Source organism: Corvus kubaryi, unplaced genomic scaffold (genome assembly GCF_017639235.1).
Source record: "Corvus kubaryi isolate FWS band 111438036 unplaced genomic scaffold, C.kubaryi_AGA036_p1.0 37398, whole genome shotgun sequence".
NCBI classification, from domain to species: domain Eukaryota; kingdom Metazoa; phylum Chordata; class Aves; order Passeriformes; family Corvidae; genus Corvus; species Corvus kubaryi.
In genome coordinates, this window is record NW_024581137.1 from 12,541,858 (window position 1) to 12,565,331 (window position 23,474).

The 23,474-nt window shown below is 39.9% G+C and overlaps 1 protein-coding gene across 2 annotated transcripts in view; it reads right to left on the reverse strand.

Annotated features, from left to right (window-relative positions):
* The window catches only part of NPSR1 (neuropeptide S receptor 1), a 58,426-nt gene that overhangs the window by 15,686 nt on the left and 19,266 nt on the right, over positions 1–23,474 (reverse strand). For both annotated transcript variants that reach the window (XM_042044249.1, XM_042044248.1), the window contains exons 3-4: positions 3,527–3,630; positions 3,107–3,200 (exon numbers count right to left, since the gene is read on the reverse strand). In XM_042044249.1, the coding sequence (XP_041900183.1) occupies positions 3,107–3,200; positions 3,527–3,630 (198 nt within the window). The remainder of the gene's footprint in view (positions 1–3,106; positions 3,201–3,526; positions 3,631–23,474) is intronic.

Here is a 23,474-nt window from a genome sequence, read left to right on the forward strand (position 1 = left end):
AGAAAGGACATTTCAAATGTGAACTAACTACTTAAACTACAATCATGCAAGCCTCAGTGGGGCCCACCTGTGTTTTTCTAACTGAAAAAGATCAGAGCTGGAAAAGAAACCATACTTTTTGTGTTGTATAGCATGACCTTAATTTGAACAGAACTGGGCAATTTGGGTTGGGCAAGAGTGGTATTGTATCTTTGTGTTTCATACACAAATGAACGCTCATTTCCTGCAATGTTCATTTATTCTTATTTTCAAATGTCCCTTGCATTTGGTAGAATATGGCCTTCCTAGTTTAAAGGGCTTTACAGAGCTGATAGGTAAGTAGATTTTTTTTTTATCAGAATAATGTTAATCTTCTGCCTCACCAGCAGGGCTTTTTTTTGTGCTGCATTTTTAATAGTTGCTCTAATATGCTCTAAATGCCAGCAAATCACATAACTAGAGCTGTATCTGTTATAAATGAAATCAAATAACAACTTTTGAAATACAATATTCTATTCAACCAGTCTGAGCATTTTGCTTTAGAGTTTTCCATGCTGGGGTGGCCACGACCAACTCGCAGGGTTGGGATGGGAATCTCAGTTGTGAGCTCTGGCTCTGACTCTCCTAAAAGATGTTTCCATGTGACTGTCCCCTCTGCTCTGCTCCCACCATCCACACATTCTGACAATGGGTTTGAGCACATCTCTCAACTCCCAGCAACTGGGCCAGGGAGTCGCCTCATGGAAGGATTTTTGCTTCCTGCCATCCAGAATGTCAATGCTATGCAATCCTTTGATAAATTGAGTGCCACTTTAAAATTAGGTTTTAAATCCAGAGAGAGCAGAGATGATCCAGAATCTCAGTGATAGCACTGTTTTCAGCCCAAAGCTATGCAAGGATCTGTTTACATATTTTTGGGTTTTGTCTTTTACTTAAGCATTTCTTCTTTCACCTATTGTTTAGTTTGCGTGTTGTTTGCACATACCTTTTCAACATGATGAAGTATTTACAAAATATTTTCTGCTATAACTCTTCAGTTTCTTTTCTTTTTTGATCTTAATTTTACAATTTATTCTTAATACCCTCTTGGTTGTAGAATTAGGTGTCTTATAGTAAAAGCTTTAGGATTAGAAGGCATATTTCCTTCCCATCCTGCAATTTCTGTGGTCATTTATGTACTTGAAAAGTATAAAATATTCAGCTGTTGAAGTTTGCTTTCTTAAAAACCATGCAAAGAACAGCTCATTGCAAATGCTTTTTAACAGGACTTGGGGCTAGTAACTAAATCACGATTTTAAAAATTGTTTGACATTTTCTAAGTGAAATATTTGATTTTTTTTCTAAAATTATATTTCAAGGCTACACAGAAACATAATTTTTTAAATCAGTAAGAAGAAAGAACTCTTTTGTTTCGTGATTGAAGGATTTCGGGGGGATGAGGGTTTCATTTTGAAAGAAATTTGCCACAGGTTGAGTCAGAACTGTTCATGAAGTTCCTCTGTGTCATCACCAATGACAAAGATTTGTAAATCTCTTTGTTCTCTATCTGAAGAATAGCTAAGAGGGCATTTCAAAAGCATCCCACATGGCACCTCTGCAAGAAATAGCTGGGTGCAAAAGGTGATTATTTTATGTATGTTCCAGAAAGTTGCTATGATAAATATACCTCTCTAGAGCCTTCTTTTGGATTTGCAGCTGCCTTCTTTTTTCTTTTGAACATGGTCTTTGCTTGTGCAACAGTGTCAGGTGGCAAGAGGCAGGTGAGTTTTGTCAGTTTTGTCATTTCTCTCTGTTTGTGACCTTTTTCCCCTGACTAGAGATGCACCCAGCTGATGACTCTGCTACCCTTGACTGGGGGTAATGTCTGCTCTTCTCCAGTCTTAAAAAAAAACCCCAAAAATCTTTATGGTATAGGTATAGGAGATGGGATAAAAAAAAAAAAAAACTTTTATGAAGATTTGAAATGATTTGTTGTGGGTTTGTTTCAACTCCAAAGTGCTTTTCAAAGATTAATCATCAAATTCTTTACTATGCCCAGGTGGTGATTTAACAAGTGCTGCTTTTTGTGCACCATGCATAAGGAAGAAATGCCAGCAGGTTTGTCCCACAGCTCATCCTGCTCAGCCAGCAGGTTTATGAGCCCCTGCCCCACCTGGTTTATGAGCCCTCCTGCAGGAGCTGTAGAGCAATGCCACCCCTCCTGAAGCCCACTGAAAAAACCTTGATATCCATCTCCCTGTTCTGAAAGAGTTGATCTGCACACTGGGGAATATAAATCTAAATTTCACACAAGTATTTGAAGCTTCCAGACCTTAACATCTGCCAAAGCTGCACCACTGTCTCAGCTGTGATTGACTCACAGGTTTTTAAGGCCAGAAGGACCATTAATCTGATCCCCTGAATAGAGCCGTCTGGCAAAAGCCATCATTACTCCAAAACAAGAATGATATTTGCATCTGATTAAAGCACATCCTCCAGACCTCATGCTTCTTCTAACTGTTCTTCTTCCTCCCCACCTGCTATTTCTGTTTCTTCACTCAGTGCAACATACTTAACACCCCACTTTGGTTCTGTAGGAAAGAAATAATTTTCTTTAAACTGTACTGCTAAGAGGCCAGGATATACCTGAATGCTGTAAAAAAACCTGAAACTAAACAAACAGAAGAAATTACAAGAAACAATAGGTATCCAAACTTATATGCTATATATTTTGAAGATATATCAAACTATTGTATGAATTAGACTACCCCACCCTCCATCCAAGTTATTTTTTAATGTGAATAAATAGACAGTACAGATATTTCAGCTCCTACAGTCAGTATAGTGATACAAGGCTTTTCCCCCTAATAACCTTCTGAAAATACTGGAAGATAATGAAAACCACTATACTTTTAAAAATGTCATTTCATTCTTTGCTAACACAATACTTATAAAAACTGCTGAGGGCTAAGTGGAGTTTAATAAATCTTGAAACCACAGCTCCCTCATCATTTGGAAAACTGTAACAGAGTTCAAACGTAGCCAGAGCAGGAATGAATAATTCATAGCAACAAGGTTAGGAATTTTGGAAACTAAAAAATTATACAGTAGTAGCTACAGCAATAACAAGGTACTGAAATTCTCCTACCTCCTTGGAAGAACTTCATGGGGTAAACTATGGCATGATAGCGGTCTATGCTCAGTGACACGAGGACGTAAGTCGAGGCATAGAGAAGGACCACCTGGGGCAGAAAGTATAATGAGAGAGCAGTTGAGATGCATCCATTGCAGAAGGTGATGTCAGCGAGAACTCTGAACTAGGAGCATTTCAAAACTTATGGGAAAAAAAAAAGGAAAAAGCAACCCCCCCTCCCTTGTATATTCACCCAGCTATTTTTCCTTTTTCCTACCCACAAAATTTAAAAGATTTAATATGCTTTAACTAACATGTTTCACCTTTAAATGAACATTTCCAGCATTTAGCTCTTTTGCTGCTAGAAACAAATTCTATACAGCATTTTTGTCAGAGTTTGCTGCTGTGGGGACACAAAGCACGAGATTTTTATACCTGGAAGTAGCGAACAACCCTGCAAACGATATCAGGGGCCATAAAATCTCCAGTGTAGCGCCAAATGATATCAGTCATTATGTTGATGAGTCCTGTGAATGAATCTACAAGAAATTAAATGAAGAAGCATTAAAAGAAGCAAATACATGATTTCAGGTGAATCACAGAGGCAGGTATGATCATTGGGATGTATCAACTTCCCAGTCCTGAGGGCAGTCAAGCCACGACCAGTCAGCCCAGTATGCCAGAGGAGCTGGGAAAGCCTCAGAAAACATTCCAAAATTATTGTCTAAGTGTGTCAGCTTGATTCCAGCTGTAACAAATAGCTACTTAACGTCCTTTATTCTTTGTCTTTCAATTAAAATAGTCTCCTTTGAAAGCACCTGGAGTGGCAAGCAAATGCTGCTAAAGTTAGTGGAAATTTTGTCAGGAGTTAATTTGCAAACTTAATTAATTAATGAGTAACCCTGCCTTGTCAGCTGAAAGTTAACCTACTTATGTCTGTACTTTTATATTTGCCAAATTAAATACACCTCAGGCTATCTTTTCTTTTTTCTTCTTTTTTCTCCCATAAGAAAATCTAAAGAGATATTCCAGCCTTTGTTCTGCTTCTCACTGAACAAATGAGGGCTCACAGAGATGCACATTCTACAAATGAATCACAAGAACTGGTACTCCTGTTTTACACATATGGGTGATACTAAGTTTTGTCTTTAAAACCAACTTTCATTTGGACAAGCTAAATGTTTTCAGAGCAGTCCATGGAAGGAAATGTGTACCAATCCAGTGTCCTGCCACTTCATGTAACATGTCATGTTGCTCTTCTTGCACAGGTTACCACAAAGGGAGAAAACAGGTTAGGATAACTTCTTGTGCAATTTTTCAGGACAAAACCAAGCAATATGAAGAAACAGCTTCAATCTGTGTTAAAAAAAAAAAAAATTAAAGTGGTGAGGTACAGTGTTTCATTTTGATACCACCATTTTACAATTCAAAACCCATATCTAATGTTTAGTGTGATGAAGATGTTCTAACCCTCAAATCAGAAGATTTTGATTTGAAATTTCTGCCTTTGGAAAGAGGATATTTCAACAATTTCAAAAAAATGTTTTGAGAAATAACCAGTTTGGAACAGTATTTCCAAGCAAACAGGCACATGTTTTGCAAAATAGTTTTCTTCTAAGCCCTTTGAAATTACAGAAATTCCAGATACTTCCAGCTGGAAATTGAGATCTCAGCTTAATGCTTCAGAAAAAGCAACCTGTTTTTCTTCACTGGAAAATCAGGGTTATTTTTTCCTGTATCAGTAATCCTTTATCTCCTCATTTTCTTCTTTCATTTATCTTCTCTTCTTCAAGGCTCAGTTCAAAATTAAATCTGTGTAACTACTTTGCCTCCCTCCTTTTGACTACTGTTCAATTAATATTGGTTTGATCTTTATTCTCTCAGTGTTTCCCAGCCCCATTTTCTCTCTCTTCTCTCTTCCCCTGCCTCCAGAGAGAGGCTGGATCAGAGAAAATCTCCAGAAGGAAGTTTGTGGTTTGAAACGTTATGTTAAATGTTGTTCATTGATTAGGGTGATGGGGTAAGGAATGATTGTTCCTGTGATGAGTATAGTGGCTTTAAGACTTTACTGAAAAGACTGTAGGTATATAATCAAGGTGGTCTTTGGAAAAACCACAGAGTTTAAGTGTTTCAAAAAGTGAAATGCATCCCCCAGCAGTGGTTCCAACCTATCCCTTCCCCTTTCCTTACTCCTGAATTATTGATTCATATTCTCTCTCTCTACAGTAATGAAATATACATTGGTTCAAAGTATTACACATCAATAGAGCTTCACCTCAGGGTATCCTCCGGCTTTTGATGGTCTGAGCATCTGCCAAGCAGGTGCTAAATCAGGGTTCAGCTTTCCTCGGGAGGGGCAGGGTGCAGAGGCTGCCCTCCCTCTTGCTAATCTCAGTGCTCTGAAGAAGAAAGGGAGGGAGAAGGGACAGCACCTCAGCTATCTCCTTATTACCCTCTTCTCACGGCCATTTTCCTGTCCCTTTTCAATGCATTAGGAGAGTGCTTTAGAGGTGCATCCTGCAGCTGTGGTGGGAGATGAGACAGTGTCCTGGTGGTTTCCTTCAGGTAAGCAATTTGGCAGTCCCAGACAACACACTTTCAGCTTATGCCCTCATCAGCTTTTTTGTTTGCATGAGGAGTGTGATTTTTAACCTGTGGGTGGCCCCTACTTCACTGGCTCATGTGATGGAGATCCACAGGGGAATGAGCCTTCATTCAGCTGATGCTCAGCCCAAAAGTACTCTCCAGGGTTTCCCTCCTTGCATCCCACCGCATGCAGCTGCCCGCCAGTGTTCAGGCTCAGGAACCATGGCAAAGTTTATGCAGCAGAAGCAGATCCGTCTCCACAAATACTGAATGTGGAGATCAGCTCTGTCTTTTTCCCACTGTGTGTCATTACCTACAAATATATCCATAGCCTTAAGTACTTCAGGAGCTTTAAAGAACACTCAGAATTTTCTTTCCCTTGAGAGCCATTGAGTGAGGTTTTTCAGGTGACTGCAGAGGCTTTTAAATGAGGCTTAAACTTCACAGCTTTTTTTGTGCTGGCAGCCTCAGCTCCTCTCCCCCAGCAGTATGTTTTAAGAGCTCGCTGCACTGAGTTTCAGAATTGCTGTGGAAGGCTCAGCACGAGCCTCCAAGCACGTGCCCCTGAACACAACACACATGCACACCAAAGCCAATGCACCCTGCTGTGTGTGTGGGCCAAATTTAGCCAGATTTCTCAATGCCCTTTAATTATATAAACATTCTCCCACTCAATGTCCCCATGCCCTCCTCAGGTCTTTTTGATCCTAAAAGTACCAGACTAACTTTTCTCAGAGGATCCTTCAGTCCTCTGCTGCCTGCTGCAGAAGGTATTTCTTATCCCATCTCTGCAAAGGACCAGGCTTTCTTAGTATGACCCAACCACACACCTCTCGAGGATTTGTCCTGCAGACTTGATATAGGGCCACCAAGTAAATAATGTACTTTGTGCCAGTGATCAGACAGCAGGAAGGGAAAAATGCAGCAAACCTGAAAATTATGAGAAAGAATTGCTATATACTCCCCAGAGCCACAAGTACCAAGTGCAAACTTTTATTAGTGATTTAGATACTGAATGTGCTGCTCATTATTCTGTTATCTTATGGTCATCACACCCTCGATAACTAGACTTTATGTTCTTCACACCTGTACAACATTTTATCTTACAAGCCCCTTTTTACACAAAGCCCCAACATGCCAGCACTATAAACCTGGTACAGAGATCATGAATTGCCAGCAGACATTTTGCCACTGGTAAATGAATCCTCCTCACCCTTGTATCATCTCAGACGCAATTACATCCACGACCACAGCATCCTGAAATCCTCATTTGCCATGTAATTTGAAGTGCTGTTATAGAGGTCAGCGCATGGAAGTCAGCTGGTTTCAGCAATGAAACCAATGAAATTATCTCAGCAGATCACACATTCCCTGCTTTTGGCAAGCTTGCACCTCAAACCGTGTCACTGGATTGCATCATTGCGCGCTACGTGGGGAATGTCAGGTAGAGAAAGCTAACATAGCCAATACACTGCTCTAAACGCAGTGTCCTCATTACTTCGAGTATCCTCACCACTCCACAAAGCTGGTGGTGGCCTGCATGTTAGATACTTGTGTTCCTTCACTGATGAGGGTTCCTGGGCCAAATGACACCAAGGTAATTTCTGAAAACTGCCCTAAACAACCTTCACTCATAGCTGTGTGCAAGCTTGTCATTGACACTGCCTTCTTTACAGTCTTCTAGATTTTTTTACTAAGCAGTGGTGTGTTTACTGTGGTTCTATGTCAGCATTGCGAGGCAACAGTGGGGTTATAGGCTCATTTAATTACTCAGAAAAATAGGCAGAAATTCAATTAATGAAATATATTCTCTTTTGATACAAAATAAAGATGTCAGCAAGTGATAATTTGTGACTTTTAAGACAAATGTATATTCAAAGAAGGATACAGATGAAGCAATTCCTTGTTGAAGAGAGCACATGGCACCAGTGTGATAGGAATGGAAGAAGTGTGCCCTTAAGGGGAAGTGGATTTTCCCAAAAAAAAATGTAAAGGAAAAATTCCATGAGATTTCAATAATAAGAAAAAGTAGAGGGAGGTAGGGAATAAAGATGGCTTTGCCTGGGCAAAGGGAGGGAAGAACGGTCTCATGGGGTTTATGCAACTAGATGGGTCTGCAAACCTTTGCCTCCTCCCTGTTGCCACCATGGCCACAACCAGTCCTCAAAGGCAGAACTAGTCTCTGCCTTTACAAACCTGTCAGCATTTCAAAATGCAGCCTTTTTAGACAGCATTTATCAAAAAGGCTAAGAAAATGCCTGAGAAGGAGAAGCACCCTGTTGTTCCCAGAGGAGACTGAAACATGCTGAATATAGAGCTACAGCATCTGTTGTTGGGAAATATGTCAGGTACTGAAACAACCTGTGAAAATCCTGGGCCCTAAAGGCCAACATAACCCAGGTTTCCATCATGCCCAGCAAAATGCCTTTGGATATTTTTATGGCCATGACTGAGTGCCTCTACACTTTTGAGCCCAGGAACTACTTGGTTCAGGAGGTGATTGCAGTAGCTTGGGTGGTGGGGACTGTCTCATATGACTGATCTCAGAAACATAAAAGAGAATTCACTGTCCTTGGAGGGACAAATCTAAATATCAGCTTGCAGTTGCTGTGAGTGAAACAAATTTTTGTGTCAAAAAGCCCTCCACAGAGAAAAAAGTCTATTATAGAAAGCAAATGGAGGTAATTAGTGATCTGGTATGGGAATAGACAGGTTACAACTGTCTCAGATAATATGTTCATAGAAATTCATTGACTTGATGGTATTGCCAAAGGAATGTACCTCATGCAGATTTCAGGATATTCCTTTCGCTACAACTGAGGAGGTTCAGACAAAAATCTGCACTAGCAAGTATGCAAGAAAATATCTCTATCATTTGATTATTAGTACTGACACCACTCTTGCCTCAAGACACTTATCCTGAGGATGAAAGTCTTTTCTGTCAGAAATGGAGAGCAGATTGCTGGTAAGCTGTGATGGGTTAAAAAGCTCCACACGACAGCTGCAGTTTCATTTTCCTCTGATGAGAACAGTTCTATTAAGTTGGATGTGGTGATCCATGACTTCTTGGTGAAGCTGTGCCTCTTACTAAAATACCCTCTCTCTTTTCATGTCACTTGCAGAGTGATTCCATTTTAACAAGGCATATTTTATTCTGCTTTGTAGATGGCACTAAGATGCATGAGGTAACACAACATTTTGCAAGGCAAGACAAGGGGTGCAAGCTCCTGGTCAGGGCTGAGCATTTCATATGGCGCTTTTTTTTGGACCTCATGATGTGCATTCCCATCACCCACCACTCCCCAAGGAGCATATGCTCTGGTAGAATCAGAAGCAGCAGGTCACTAACACCTGCCTTCAACAGAGTGATAGACCCTTAAAAACAAAAATGGCATCATTGCTCTATGACAAAAATAAGTTCCTGTCCATGATTTTTGAACTGATGAGGCAGCTACTGCTGTCTGCCCTTGGTGCTCTGTATCACACTGGATGTGCTGTCAGCTAATCAGAGTCAATGCTGTGAACTTGCCTTGCAAGTTAACAAAACCCATATCTGATATTTTTACAGGCCTGAGAATGCAAGCAATTTAAATTAGGTGTTCTTAGGGGTGCTGAAGGTTGCCTTGAGTACAGGCACAGGGCAGAGAGAGCAGGAGAAGCTGCCCTACCTCCTGCAGACACCCCTGCAGCTTGTTTTCTCCCACTCTTCCCATAGTCTTTGCTTTCCACTGAAAATTTCACAGGTGGCTTTGCAAGTATTCACTGCACTAGAAATAATTTTGTAACCTCATTACCTAAAAAATATACCCAGCCCTCTGCTCTCATTGAGGAGCTGATACTGAAATAGGTTGTGTCCCTGCTCTGGACATCTGTAGGAGAAGATGCTTGTAAGATACTTAGAGGATGCATTTTCAAATTATTACATTTTAGCTCTTTAAATGCTGAGCCACAAGAGCCTGGTGTGTGGGCTCTCCGTGTAGTCTTGGTGCAGTGAGGGGCTGCACATGGAGTAGCGTGGGTGCAAGGGGCCTGGGTGCAAGAGTCACCCTCATGCTTTGACTACGTACTCCTCCTCTTCACAATCCCCCCAGGTGCATTTGTCTGAGTTTATGGTTGTTTGCAGCCCCTTGCTTCAGCATTGTAAGCATCCGGGTACCAGGCTGGAGATGGGGCCAATAGGGAGGATGGCTGGCAACCCCAGGAGCTGCCATGAACCTGCCAAGCCTGAATTCAACTATTTTAGAAGTGTCGATGTGAAGCAGGTATGATAGCTCTTACACAGTGCAAGGATCCCAGCTCTCTGCAAAGGGACAGAAAGTGTGAGCCAAAATTTGGAGTGCATTAAGGTTTTGTGGGCAATCAGCAAGGACACCCAAAAGCACTTTGTTCCATTGTGGTGCCTGCATTGGAGCACACACGAGGCAGCAGTTTTACCACAGGTACCAGCAATGTGTACTGTGCTGCTATTGGGCATTTTCTCCTTCAAACCTGGCAGCCTGGAACAGAATACCAAATGTAATGGATGAAGCAAAACACACTTGAAAATTGTCAAGAGAAAACCTGTTCAATTGACCTGTTAAAGCTATGTGGATTTTTTTTTTTTTTTTTGTGGCAGAAGTGGTGCTTTCTTTCTCTTTCTGGCTCATAGGAAGTGACAAGAAATTTTGTTGAACTGTGTGAGCATCTAATTTATTTGTTGCATTTCTTATATTTCTGCTCTGAGATCCACTTTCTCATGAGATGAGGCAGGCCCTGAGAGGCTAGATGTTGTAAAGGATGGATGCAGTGAGGCCCCAGCCTCACTTCATAGCTCATCCAGGTTGAAAGATGAAGGGCTGAGAAAAGCATATACTGCACCATACCAACCTCTTAAGAAACAGCACTTACAAGATAGTTGGAGATCAGATCTCTAGGAATTAAAACTCAGCATGCCCTGCCATTGTGAAAGGCACTAAGGTTTTGTCTAATCTGCCTTTATTAATATATCTCTTCCTACCATCACTTCCTATCGCACCATTGCTCTGGGGGTACAGCTGGAGGGGGCTGGACTGATCCAGCAGTTCTGCCAGGAAGGAGCATGACACCCACCAAAACAGGGTGGGATAACAGAAACAGCAGCAGCACATCAAATACAGAGCAGGGGTGGGCAAAAAAGAGGGCTTGGTCACCACATCAGCAGTGGTCTTATTATTCAGAAAAACTGGTTCCTCCTACAAAGTTGAAGAAATGACTGGAGAATTGTTTTCTTGTAAAATTTATGATTTAGTCAAGAAAGTAAAGGTAAGTAATTTTCACTTAAATGCCCCCTTCTTCAGACCTCTGCAGATACTCTGGTTTGAGATTGGCAGTTGCCCTTCAGGGGAATATGCAGGGGCAGATGAAGTTGATGATAATTCTGAGCCCTAGGACAAAGTTTCCTCTTTCCATCTTGTGTTACTTGCACATAGATGAGACCACTGTCTACTAGATGAAATATTATTTTGTTGCATGCAGTTGCTCAGTGCTTCATTCTGTGCAAAGAGAGAATTTTTTTTAACAGACGGTATAAAATCAGCTGAATGCAGTTTCACACTGGGGTTTGAATAGTGGACAAAGAGTTTCAGCAGCTGCTTGTGCAATAAGTAACAGCAAAACTACAAAAACCATGGTGAAGGTTCTATTGAGTCCTGTGGCTGTAGGTTTTGAAGTAGCAATCAAGCTTCTCTAAGTATATGAAGATGTGACTTATCCATGCCTGAATATGGAAGTCAAATTTAAACAAGAACAAGTGTTTCATCACTGTTATTTACCTGTTGGGAAATTATATTTCAAATGCAGCTCAGTAATTTAAACCTCCCTCTCTCCTTTGGGCAAAGTAGAACAGGTAGAAAGAACAAAAGCAGTGGGGGAAAAAACCCTGCATAGGGGAGTCTCAGTGTAAATGGAGAAGACACACTCCTGTGGATGAATTCTTACTTAAACACAGAAAAACAAGGATATGCCTCCTCAAAAGACATAGGAATCACATTGTTTGTAACTCATTGCTGCTCTATATATTTCAAGTGGTGCCTGTACTTTTAAGGTTTTCCAGAAAAAGAATTACCTTCTAAGACACCAAGTACCAAATAAGTCCATCTTAATTCTTTCCTTCCTCAATATTTTGTATATAGATTCTTCAGCTATTTCTTCTGAATCCTCTATACTGATCCTTTTGCCAACATTTTGCCTCAAGTATTTGAAGGACTGCATGTTCATATCTTAGTCACAACAGCAACTGCATGATTATTCTCATCTACCAAATGTGGACTATCCTAGGAGTATTTTCTGTTGGTGTATTTCAGGCACCCAGGTCACCGCAGTCATTGATTACCCACACTTCTTACAATGCTGCCTTAATTGGCTCAGATACCATTGATGCAGATACTTTAGTCTAAGTAGGAATGGTAAGGATAAAACCTTCTTTCTTCCCTCATGGCAAACTGTAAATCAGACTCTCATGGTGCTCAAGCAGTGATATTGCATGCAGAAGCTCAATTTTTGTTGAAGGTTAGGCTTGCCATTGCAGAATAGCAGAATAATGTTAATTCCATTTTTCTATCTGCTTTGTCTGCCCTGGTGTTTGTTCATAGCATGAAAAAAAGCACACTGGTAAGTTTCATTGGCAAATTCCCACACAAAATCATCATGTGGAAAAGGTAGATCAGGCAAACGCACACTGAGCTGTTTTCCATTAAATGTGCTGCAATGCCAGAACAGGCTGAAAATTCATTGCATGTGGTCTGTATCTCAGTCCTATAATTGAGCTGAACATGGCCAAAATGGACTTCTAAGCATTTGTTCCTAATAGAGCAACTAAGTCTCTGTAGTGCCACATGATATCTTTTACCTGAATTCCATAAATCCCGTTAATCATTTGTAAACATTTGGTAACCAGCTAGGCAATGGAGTTAAAGGAAGCGACTCTCCAGAGAAAACCTATAAAACACATGAACGTGAGTTGGACATGTTGGCAGGTGATGAAGTACCACATGAAAATGTTGGATATGTCGTCCTACAGCCCTTAGCAAAGATGGGTAAAAGGAAATGTGTCAGTGTTATTGTTAGTGACACAAAGACAATCTAAGTAAATAAATATCACTGCTTTAATATGCAAGAGGGGACTAGAAAACCCCCTATCTTCTTAATGTAGCTTTAGTGCATGCAAAGGTTATTTCCAGAACAAATTTCTGTTCAATTGCAACTAGAAGTGCTGCAGTACAGATGATGGACTAAAAGGTGTTAATGATGTATTTGCACATCTAATGTCAAAAGTTTAAAGTCATGTCTTTTAATGGGAGCTAATGAGATCCTAAGTGATGATTCCAAGTAAAGCACAGTCATTATGGCCATGTTGTTGGCAGCACCGCACCTGTGCAATCCTGTTTCTCAGCATTTTACTGCCAGCATCTGAAGAAGCCACACACCTACCTTCATTTAACAATAGAAGTCAAACTCTCAAGTAGACTAACTATAAAATAAATGTCCTCTCTGTCAGATGACAATCCTGTCTGGATATCCATCCAGGAATCGAACAGGAATCCATAAAATTTAGAGGTAATATTTTTCAAGTAGTTCAGAAAGAAATCCATTTCCCCCCTTAATGCTGAAATGTTGGACCCAAAGGATTATACCATTTATCTGCCAAGCACCTTTTATTAAAAACAAAACCAAATCCAAACATAGCACAACTGTCATTAGGATTTGAATGTCTGAAAAAGGCTGAAGGTAGGAAAACCATAATCAGTCCTTCAGGGCCATAGAACAATTCTGTAGCTGTCAAAACAAGAATTAAGGCTTCCTATAAACTGACATAAATTGGCACAGCAAAAGCTGACTGCTGCTGATGTAGAAAATGCACGGTTTAGTCCCTTGACTGTCAAGTGTATCTACAAAACATATTCAGGGCTACCACCGGGCCACAGGAAAGGCTATCAAAATAACCTTCCTAAGGTTATCAAAATAACCTTCCTAAACCATCCTAATGTCTGCTTTTGCTCTGGAGCCCCATAGAACACCCCGAGTTCACCTCTTGCCCTTCATGTTTCCCTGTGCGTCACTACACATGAGAAGAATAAAACCCCACTTGTTCTTGCACTCTGCCTTGCTCGAAAAATGTGAGGTTTTGAAGAAAGAAATTTATGAAAAGATGCACTAAACAGGACCACTGTTTTTCCAGCCAGACTTAGAGATGCTGCTGCTCTGTTTTCCCAAACAATGTTGCTAGTATGGATAAAGGCTGTGCCTATGTCCCCCATGCACCACGTCTGGACTATGGCACTGCATGGAGCTGGTGCATCAGATGTTGTCAGTGTGGCCAAGTCAGACCTCTCTGACAGTATTGGATGTAGACACTCTTCCCAAAGGGTTCATCCTGAGACTAACATAAGGGCATGAAAACCCTCCAAGACCTACACAGAGCTTTGCTATAATGGAGTCAAAGTTCCTCACCAGTGTCAAAAGTATTTGGATTTCATCTAAGTTTTAGTTTAAGGGCTAAGCCAGCCAGGCAGCAGCTGTGACAAGGTTGCAGTTACAACCCAAAATTGAAACCCCAGCATGCTAAAATCTTAAAAGACATTAGTTTTTTCAAAATGTCTGGCTTCTTTTCCTGACCAAAAATGCATGAACATCTTTGAGATTAATACCAGATATCTGGATTTTCCCTGCAGGTAATTCACTGAGATTGATTGACTATAAAGAGTGTAAACAACAACTCTAATTTGAAAGCTAAAATCAATTGGCTTGTGCCTTTTCCACATCCTGTCAGTCAACGTCCCAGCAAAGTACTTCTGAAATTGGAATGTCTTCCCAAATAATGAATGAATATGAAGTTTTGTGTTTATTTACAATTCACACTGAAAATGTGACTGTGGGAAAAAATTAATGAAGATCCAAGTATGTTTATCTACTTCTGAAGCAATGAATTGTGAAGAAGGGATGTGAGTATTTTTACAAACGTCTTAGAATCATAAAATTATTTAGGTAGGGAACAATCTTTGTGAGGAATAAATAGCATAATCCACAGGCTTCATAAATTCAGCAATATGAAGAATTTATAACCACTATCATTTCAAGAATATTTTCTGCAAGGCACAAGAAACATATTGTGGAAATATTGTTAGCTTACAACAATGCTAACATACCAAAGCACTCATTTGAAAATGTATTTGGTATACTAATGAGTGGGTGTTTAAGGATTTGGAAATACATTTGAAAATGCAAAACTCTATCTTGCAGGAGTCCATTCACTTATGACATTTCAGAATCAAATTAGTCTTGAGCAAGAGCAAAATATTTTGTTTGTGATATTATCTGCACACTAAGACATCCAGTAGAAGAACTCAAAACCATTCCCTTTTACAGATCCTTTCAAATTCTCATTGACATTATAAACCATGTAAGTGGAGCACAGAGTTATTTAAAAGCATACCTCCAAGGGGCATGGTTTTGGAAGCATGGCTTTGTTTTTCCGACAATCTTGTTGAATCGATTTTTTCCAGTCTATTTGTATTAGCTGGATAGAGCATTCACAGAAATGCAATTGTGTATTGTAATTTGACTTTGATCACAGTAATTTTCTTTCTTGTGTTTTCCAAGCAGTCTTCTAGAAAATACAGCAGTAATGGTATGCAGCAATGGATATTGAACTGCTTGCAAGCCACTCAGGCAGCTCATAAAAACATTATTAAAAGGCAAATGCCCTTTGTGCTCATAACTTCTAAACTACACAAGCTGAAGTGCCTTAATATTTCTAATGCATTGTAATATATTGAGATGTGCTCTCTTGGAGTTGGTGTCGTGGCTTTCCAGCTGACAGCTTGTGCTCTCCTGCCAGTCACTGTGGTCTGGTTTGACCCTGAGTCTCCCTCCAGCTCAAGGAGTTAGGAGTCTGAGTGTGGGTTGCTGGGAAGCTCAATGACTGGCAGGTGGCACATATATTCTTTCTGGAGTAAACTCTGATCTCCTACAGAAGGAACCTTTTCAGAACATTCTGAAGCATTCCTCTTCTACTAATGGGTGTTCTCCCAAACCATGGAGTCTCTGGAGATGTCCAGTCCTGCAAAGGTGCTTTGGCTCACCTGTTAATGTGAATCTTGCCCCCAAAGTGAGAGTTCTGGGAGACCTGCGAAGGCCACAGAGGGCAAGAGCATTTTCTGTGCCCATGTGCTGTGTATGCTTTACCAGGTAGAATAATAAAGGAGCCATTTGAAAGATATCCCTGATGTTCACTGAGAAAGTGGCATAGTGCTTTAGTTTCTGGTTGCATTAAACAGCAATCTTCCCATCTCCTAAGGTCATCCCTTGCCTGGCAACATCCATCAATGTTATGTTCAGACATATGAGTTTTCTCCTTTGCCTGAAGAGTTGGAAGCACACCTGAGGATGTGCTTTCTCTCAAAATCAGACCCTGTGAAGGTGACCTGGAGCTTTCCCCAGAAAGAGGAGAGCAACAAGACTTGCTGTAGGGTTCAACAGCTGAATAAGTATTGCCAAACCTTGTAGTGTCCTGGGGAATTTTTTCACCAACTTTATTTTCTGTAAATTTTGCTGTAATTATCTTCATCTTTTTTTCTCTCTTGCCTATTTCTTGTGCAAACTAAGCATTAATTTTATACTGTCTACAGGTTTTGTGGCCTTAAGAAATATTTCCACAAATTGCACTTATAAAGGATGCAGGATATGTTGGAATATCTAAGACCTTCACACAGACAATAGGCACCACTCTAGTCAGTATCAAGTTGTCAACATAGGATTTACTTTTTCAGTTGGCCTCAAGATCTTTATCCCAAATAACAATTTCTCTATTAGCGTACCATTTCCCCTAAAATGGAAATTACTTTCACTTCTGGTGTATTTTGGTGTATTAGGGACTCCACTTTAATAATAAGTAAATTGTACTGCCTTCATTTCCTCCTCTCCACTGCTCCCCTACCCATCCTCCACTTCCAGCTCTAAAAGTAGATATTTGATAATTGGATAACTGGTCTAGATAGGAGTGTGAGTGTTCCTCCCAATAAGAGCATTTAAAAGTTACTTTCAGTGATGGAGTTTATGCCTCCACCATAACCAAAAGAAGTTAGTAGGCAGAGGGCTGAAATTCAGCTTAAGTATACAAGTTGTTTCATGCTCCATGCCTTTGGCCATGGTATGCACTTACAGTAAGGTATCTTCAGGGTGCAAAACATTCTTTTAATGCCATTACTGACAGAAAATCCATACTTGAAGTAATATACAAACACTTTTCCCTGCCCCAGACAAGTGCAAAACAATTCCATGCTGTTTTCCATCAACTATCCATTTTCTCCAAGACCTCAGAAGATGGCCAACACTGAACCTTGTCTCACCCATTCTACAACCAGGTCCCAGTAAGTTGAGGTGCTACATGCCCACAGTACTCAAAAACTTTTGGTTTAACAAGCATTTGGTAGACGTGTAAGTGCCTTTGAGAAATACCTGAGGTGCTCTATTTGGAACACACCTAGCTGGTTTATTTACTGCATAGAAGGCAAACTGGGAATTTGGGAGGCACTTGATGAATACCACATTGTGGTATCCCATTGAACTTGGCAAGCTGTAAGTACCAGCATACCCAAGCAGCGAGACTTAGAGGCAGTCTTTACTTAGAGCCAGGTTGCAAAGGCACAGGATACATTACTGATTTGTTTGTCTAAGAAGCTTCACTGCTTGCAAGAGAAGATTTTACAGCATATTATGAGAGGACACTTCAGAGAAACTAGGTTGATGTGCAACTGATGTGGTTGTCACTTATTAATATTAGATTAGACACCTTGGCAAAGCAAAGATTTCAGGTGGGTAGTTTTATCACGGTACTGTCTTTTGTGCATTAAAATTTCATTAGAGTTCCTGTCTTAGAGCAGTGAGATTTGCCACTAATAACTCTTTGACACAAAGAAATTTATCTGATATTTGAGTATCACAACACTGTAAAACTTCATCAGAGCAGACCAGAAGAGATTGGAAATGCATGGATTCCATGAGTGGATTGGTTCTGTAGTAGAGTCGTTTCATGGACCCAGTACAGTGAGGATTACTTCAAATGGAGTGTGCCATCTAACAAGCTCAGTACTTAAAATATGTCAAGCTTGCTGTGTGCCTGCATGTGCTTCTGACAGGGATGAACAGGAATCCAAATTTAAATTGATTCTCTGAGTGAAACATTGAAGAACTGTTCATGGTATCCTCCTTTTAGAAAGATGGACAAAACACTGAAAGACCCTTACTTTACCAGGGTTATGTACAAAGCTGTCCTCAGGAGTGGTGACTCTGGATTCCATGCTAAGGATGAGGGGAAAAGCCACTCTGTTTTTCAGCCCTTTTACCGGGAAGGCTACTGACTTCCATGAGCAAACAGCTGTGACCTTGCAGTTCTTGAGAAAAGCATTTAAATAATAGAGAATGTCCCCTTGGTTTCTAAAAGCATGTTTCATTAAAACAGAGAAGACTGAGCAGCAAATGACATTTCTTGTATTTCAGCTGACCTATCAGATATCACTGGAGAGACAGTTTCCTAATGAGCACTGAAATTACCATATTTAATATAATCTAAATTTTTTCTCTGGATTTACTAGTAATATAGCAGTAACTCCAGCACTCCCATAACACATTAGAAAACCAGTGATTGATTATACAGTCCCTATCTCTGTAGCATGGGAAAGCCATTTTCTAAGAGGCCTCTCCATCCTTTTCATATGTGGCATCAGCTCCTGGTTTTCTCCCTGCCTATGGGAGCTGGAAACAAAAATATATAGAAATCAGTTCTTCCATTGAAGACTAGAAAATATCCATCAAAAAAACAATACAATCTCAAAATGTATACAGGATTGTTTGTTTTTTTTTTATGAGATAAATAAATGTCTCTTTTTTTGTCATGCATCTTCAAGTTCCCAGAATTTCAAAGTAAACTGTTTCTTCATGCAGAAAACCCCTTATTCCCCTCTTCTAGTGTGCAGGCTTCTGGCATATTTGAATAACATTTTGTCTATTGTTCTCTTTTGCTAGTTTACAATGAAAGTAAAAATGTCTTGAAAGAAAAAATTCCTTTTTGTTTGTTATCAGTAACCTCTAAGAAACTGGCATAGTCGATCACTTCTGCTTTTCAGTGCTGTTATCCCTATTCCTTAAGAAGTAGCAGAAAAGTCTGACTTGTAAATGAAATGTTTGGAGATTTTTCCAGATGAAATTTCCATCCTATTTTGACTGATCATGTTCTTGTTTAGTAGGTCTTCACTCTTCCTTTCTTGCTACTGCCTGCTAACATAATAGGAGTGGAGAAATATGTGACTTGCCTTCAAGCTTCTTTTGGATTTTTGGGGGGGGTGTGTGTGTGTGTATTTCATGCGTGCAGAAACAGAATCAGATCCACATTGTAATTCAGTAATTTCAGATGCTTCTTTCCACCAACACAGTGGGCACAGCACTTATACCTACTTAAAAATCTTGAAGTTCTTTTCTAACCTAATCAGTTCTATGATCCTAAAGATTCTCCTTTAAGGCTAATCATGCAGCTGTAGTGCTAACGCACAGGTTTGGAGTAATATTTGTCACTTAAACTACACTTTTGTTCCAGATCCCATTTAGATCTCTGCAACTACCTGAAAGGATATTGTAGAAACTTGGGGAGCAGTCTATTCTCCCAAGTATCAAGCAATAGAATGAGAGAAAATAGCCTCAGGTTGTGCCAGGGGAAGTTTAGTTTGGATATTAGGAAATATTTCTTCACAGAAAAGGTGGTCAAGCATTGGAACACACTGCCCAGGGAAGGGGTTAATCACCATACCTAGAAGGATTTAAAAGACACGTAGATGTGATATGCAGGGACATGATTTAATGATGGAGCTGGCAGCATTAGGCTGGACTTGATGACCTTTTCCAATCTAAATGATTCTGTGATTCTATGAACAAATTGTCTTTTGGGCAGTGCCTGTAAAATCTTGGACAAATTCCAGATGGCAATTAAGAAACAAATCTGAGCACAAAAGAAATAATCCTGCACTTTCCATCAGGTAATATTGCTATGCCTTGCTATGCTTAAAAATAAACAAATTGAAAGGTTCTGAGAAACACCTTCTCTGTAAAACTTTGGGGATGGGATTTGAGTCATAGCCTTCTGAGGTCTGATTGAAATGGAGGAAGATTAGGTTCTTAGTTGTCAAAAAAAAAATAGTAATCCTGACATATTTGGTGATGTACGAACACTGGAGGGATTTATACAGTCAACTTTAGAGAACTAAATTAGGAATTGAATCCTTCTGTACAAGTCAGTGAAACTTAAGCCCAAGTATAGAGCTGCTTGGAGTGTTTTGCTCTATTGGCTATAAATTGAGCATAGGGAGGGTGACTTTGTATCTTACATACCTACAACAAGGCGCCTAAAATAGATGGCATGAATAATACCTAAAATGCATACCAGTGTGCAAGAATGCAGACATGAAATTTAATCCAATTATCTCTATAATTGGACTGTTATGTCCCATTTTTCTTCCCAGGACTGATGTCAAGATGTGCACTTTCTTTAGACTTACTTCTGTACACATGGCAAGAAGCTAACAGGGCATTTGTCTTCCACCTTCCCCGCTATTACACACAATTGCAGAATATTCTAAGTTGGAAGGGACCCTCAAGGATCGTCGAGTCCAAGTCTTAAGTGAATGGCTCTCCATTCAAAGTGACTATGGAGATCAAACCCACAACCTTGGCATTATTAGCACCAAACTCTCACCAACTGAGCTAATCTCAGTATTAATGATGCTGTATAAAGCAAATGGTGTAATGTTCCAAGTAACAGTAACTTCCTCAGGTGAAGAAGGTCACAGATTAAAATTGCTTTGGCTCAAAGACCTGCAAATGTAAATTGCCACCTAAGTACTCAACCACTCAGCTGTAAGAGAGCGAAGGTGTCTGAAGATACTTGCCTAATCTGCATTTCACTTGGCTGACTAGAAAAGTTACCAGCATTAGAATTTTGTTGTTCTTTTTGCTGTTTCTTCCAAATACCACATGGGTGCTCTAGCATATGAGCCCAGACCATACTGCATTTTTGTCTTACAGCCCTCAAAGTGCTGTAGTTGCCCATACAAATCTTGATAATCTCCATACAGCCCTACTGATATCAGCAGAGCTGTGATGGTGCAGTAATTTAGCTGCACAGTGCAAGTCTCAGCACAGGGTTAGAGAAATTATATTGCAGGTGAAAGGAGGAGTAAAAAGATACTGGCAAAAAAACAGCTGAAAGGAAATGTTTTCATTTTAGTCACACAGATGTCTAGTCAGGAAAAACATTTGTATGCAAAGATCTGAAGGAATGACAGCTCCTTTTAAAAGAATAGAAGTGGTAAATGTGGACCTCCTACGTGGAAATCTGTGGGTGGGTAAGTGGAATCAAGTTCAGGCTGTGTGTGTCTATTGAAATGAGAAAACGATGCCTTTGATAAAGACAGGGCATATAAGGTCTATTCATCACTTTTAATGCCTTCAGAAATTACTTATTAGCCAGGAAAACCAAACAGAACAGCGGATTCCATCTTAGTTTAAAATTGCATGATCTGGGGTGAATTTGGGGAGATAGGATTGTCACTAAGATGTTACATTAATATTTCTTATTTCCTTTCCGAGGATGTCCAGGGGACCAAACCTGAGGGATGGCATTCAAAAACACTCCTGGATGACTTAGGAACAGAAGTCTGGTGCCTGCTTGTGATTTTAAACATACATATACACTGCAAAGGAATAATCATTGCACACTGTATTGCATATTTATAGGCATGTTGTAGTTAGTTTTTCCTCTGCTTTGGAAGCAAGAGGATTTATGAACTAAAACCTATTAAGTCCCTAAAGGCTATATCAGGAAATACTCAAATTCTTTGGACAAGAATCAACACATCTAGTGAAAATACTTTGTAACTCCACAAAATACAAACTAAAAAAAGATATATCTGGCTTCAGAGTGTTAAAGTGATTGAGATGCAGATAAAATGAGGGCATATCATCTTTGTTACTAAATTCTCAGGGTCCCAGGTGGTCCATTGGAATGTGGAAAAAACCATATGACCATATCCTACACTGAAAATGGTACTGAAACTACTGGCAAGCAGAGAGTGTCTGCTGTTTTGCAGTTGCAGAGTGAGATATAGCTTATATCCTTAAGCACACTGAAAATCCCACTCTGAGTCTCTGTGTATGATGAACACACAAACCGTCCCCTTCCAGAGCAATTTAGTAGAGCATTTAGGTACTGTACTTTGAGGAAAGAAGAGACCTTTTTCATGAATTCTCCTTCCCTGTATGAACCTCAGCTCTATACTTGGGCTTATGCTGCAGAGTGGTTTTGCTACCTGAAAGGGATCTGAAGACCACTGTTCACAGAAAACAGACTGAAAAATACTGGTTTAAGGATGTCTACCTAGTGGGTTGTGATTGTATTAATTACAAATCATGAATCATGGACATCTTGTTCCTGCATTTGTAAGATTAAACTAGGCTATATAAATAAAAACCACTGCAGGGGTTTTAAGGGGGTGATCATTCTTGCTTCCAGTAGAAAATTTGGATAGCTCATTACCTTTGTATTGCCACTAATGTGAGGGACATTGCATTCTATCCTTATAGTTACTGCACATCGGCTGATTCTTTTTTTTTTTTTTTTTGTGCTAGTGCTGCTGTTTCCTACTGCAGTGAGCTACAATGGATAGAGTCTTAGCAAACACAAATACTGTGTCCAGTTCTGGACACAGTGAGCCCTTGAGAAAGTATTCAAGTATCTAAAACTACACGAGCATTAAGAAAAATACAGCATAGCAAGTTTCCTTTTGTGGGCTGGTTAAAAACACTTAGTATTTTGTTTGGAATTGGATTCTAAAGCAGAAGCTGTTGTCAGCAAACCTGCAGCTCATTTCTGCATTTTCCAAATGTCCCATATCTACAATAGCTCCCAGCCAGCTTTTTGGAGTACCTCATTCTGGCCTAAAACTCTCTGGTTACTGCAGCAAGATTTGCTCCATTGCCATTTCTTTGTTTTAACTCATATACTTCCTTGACTCCAATCCTTTTGGGCACATACAAGAAAGGCAAAGGCCATCCAACTGCCTTAGACCCTAGGATTACTGCCAAGTCTCCAAGGCTACCTTTTTGCTTATAGTCCCAGTCTTGTGGTATCATAACTTTACCTTCTCAAGGAGGTAAATTTTGCACCAAAAAAAATTTCTTTTTCTTTAGATCTCACAGGAAGTAGTGTAATTTCATGGATGTTTGTGCACTAGTCCCAGATTCAATGTTCCTACACCATTAGACTGGACTGGAACAAAGTATTTTCAGGACACCAAGTTTTCTATGTCAGACCTCTTGCTTCATGATTTCACCTCTAAAACATGAAATGTACTCTGTTTTCCTTTGGCTGTCTGACCAAACACTGTGAAATAGAGATCCTGATACCCCTAAAGAGAACATGTCTCCTTCACACAAAGCTTCTTTCTGTCTCTCAGTTTTGATGATGAAGTTCACTTCTGGTTTCCTAACTTCTGAGGATAATTCCACTTTTTACCCCATCTACTTCAGGACTGGTTTGGGAGAAAATACATTTTAAGAGCAATGCATGTATTGGATATTTTCTTTGGGAAAAGAGAAAATATGTTTTGACTAACTGTTTATGCAGAGAGAAATGAATACATACAGACATGCAGAAATACTCATGGCTTTTTACATAGGAAATCTTAGAGTATAGTAGAAGATGATTCATAATATCAAGCTGGAATTGTACAGCACC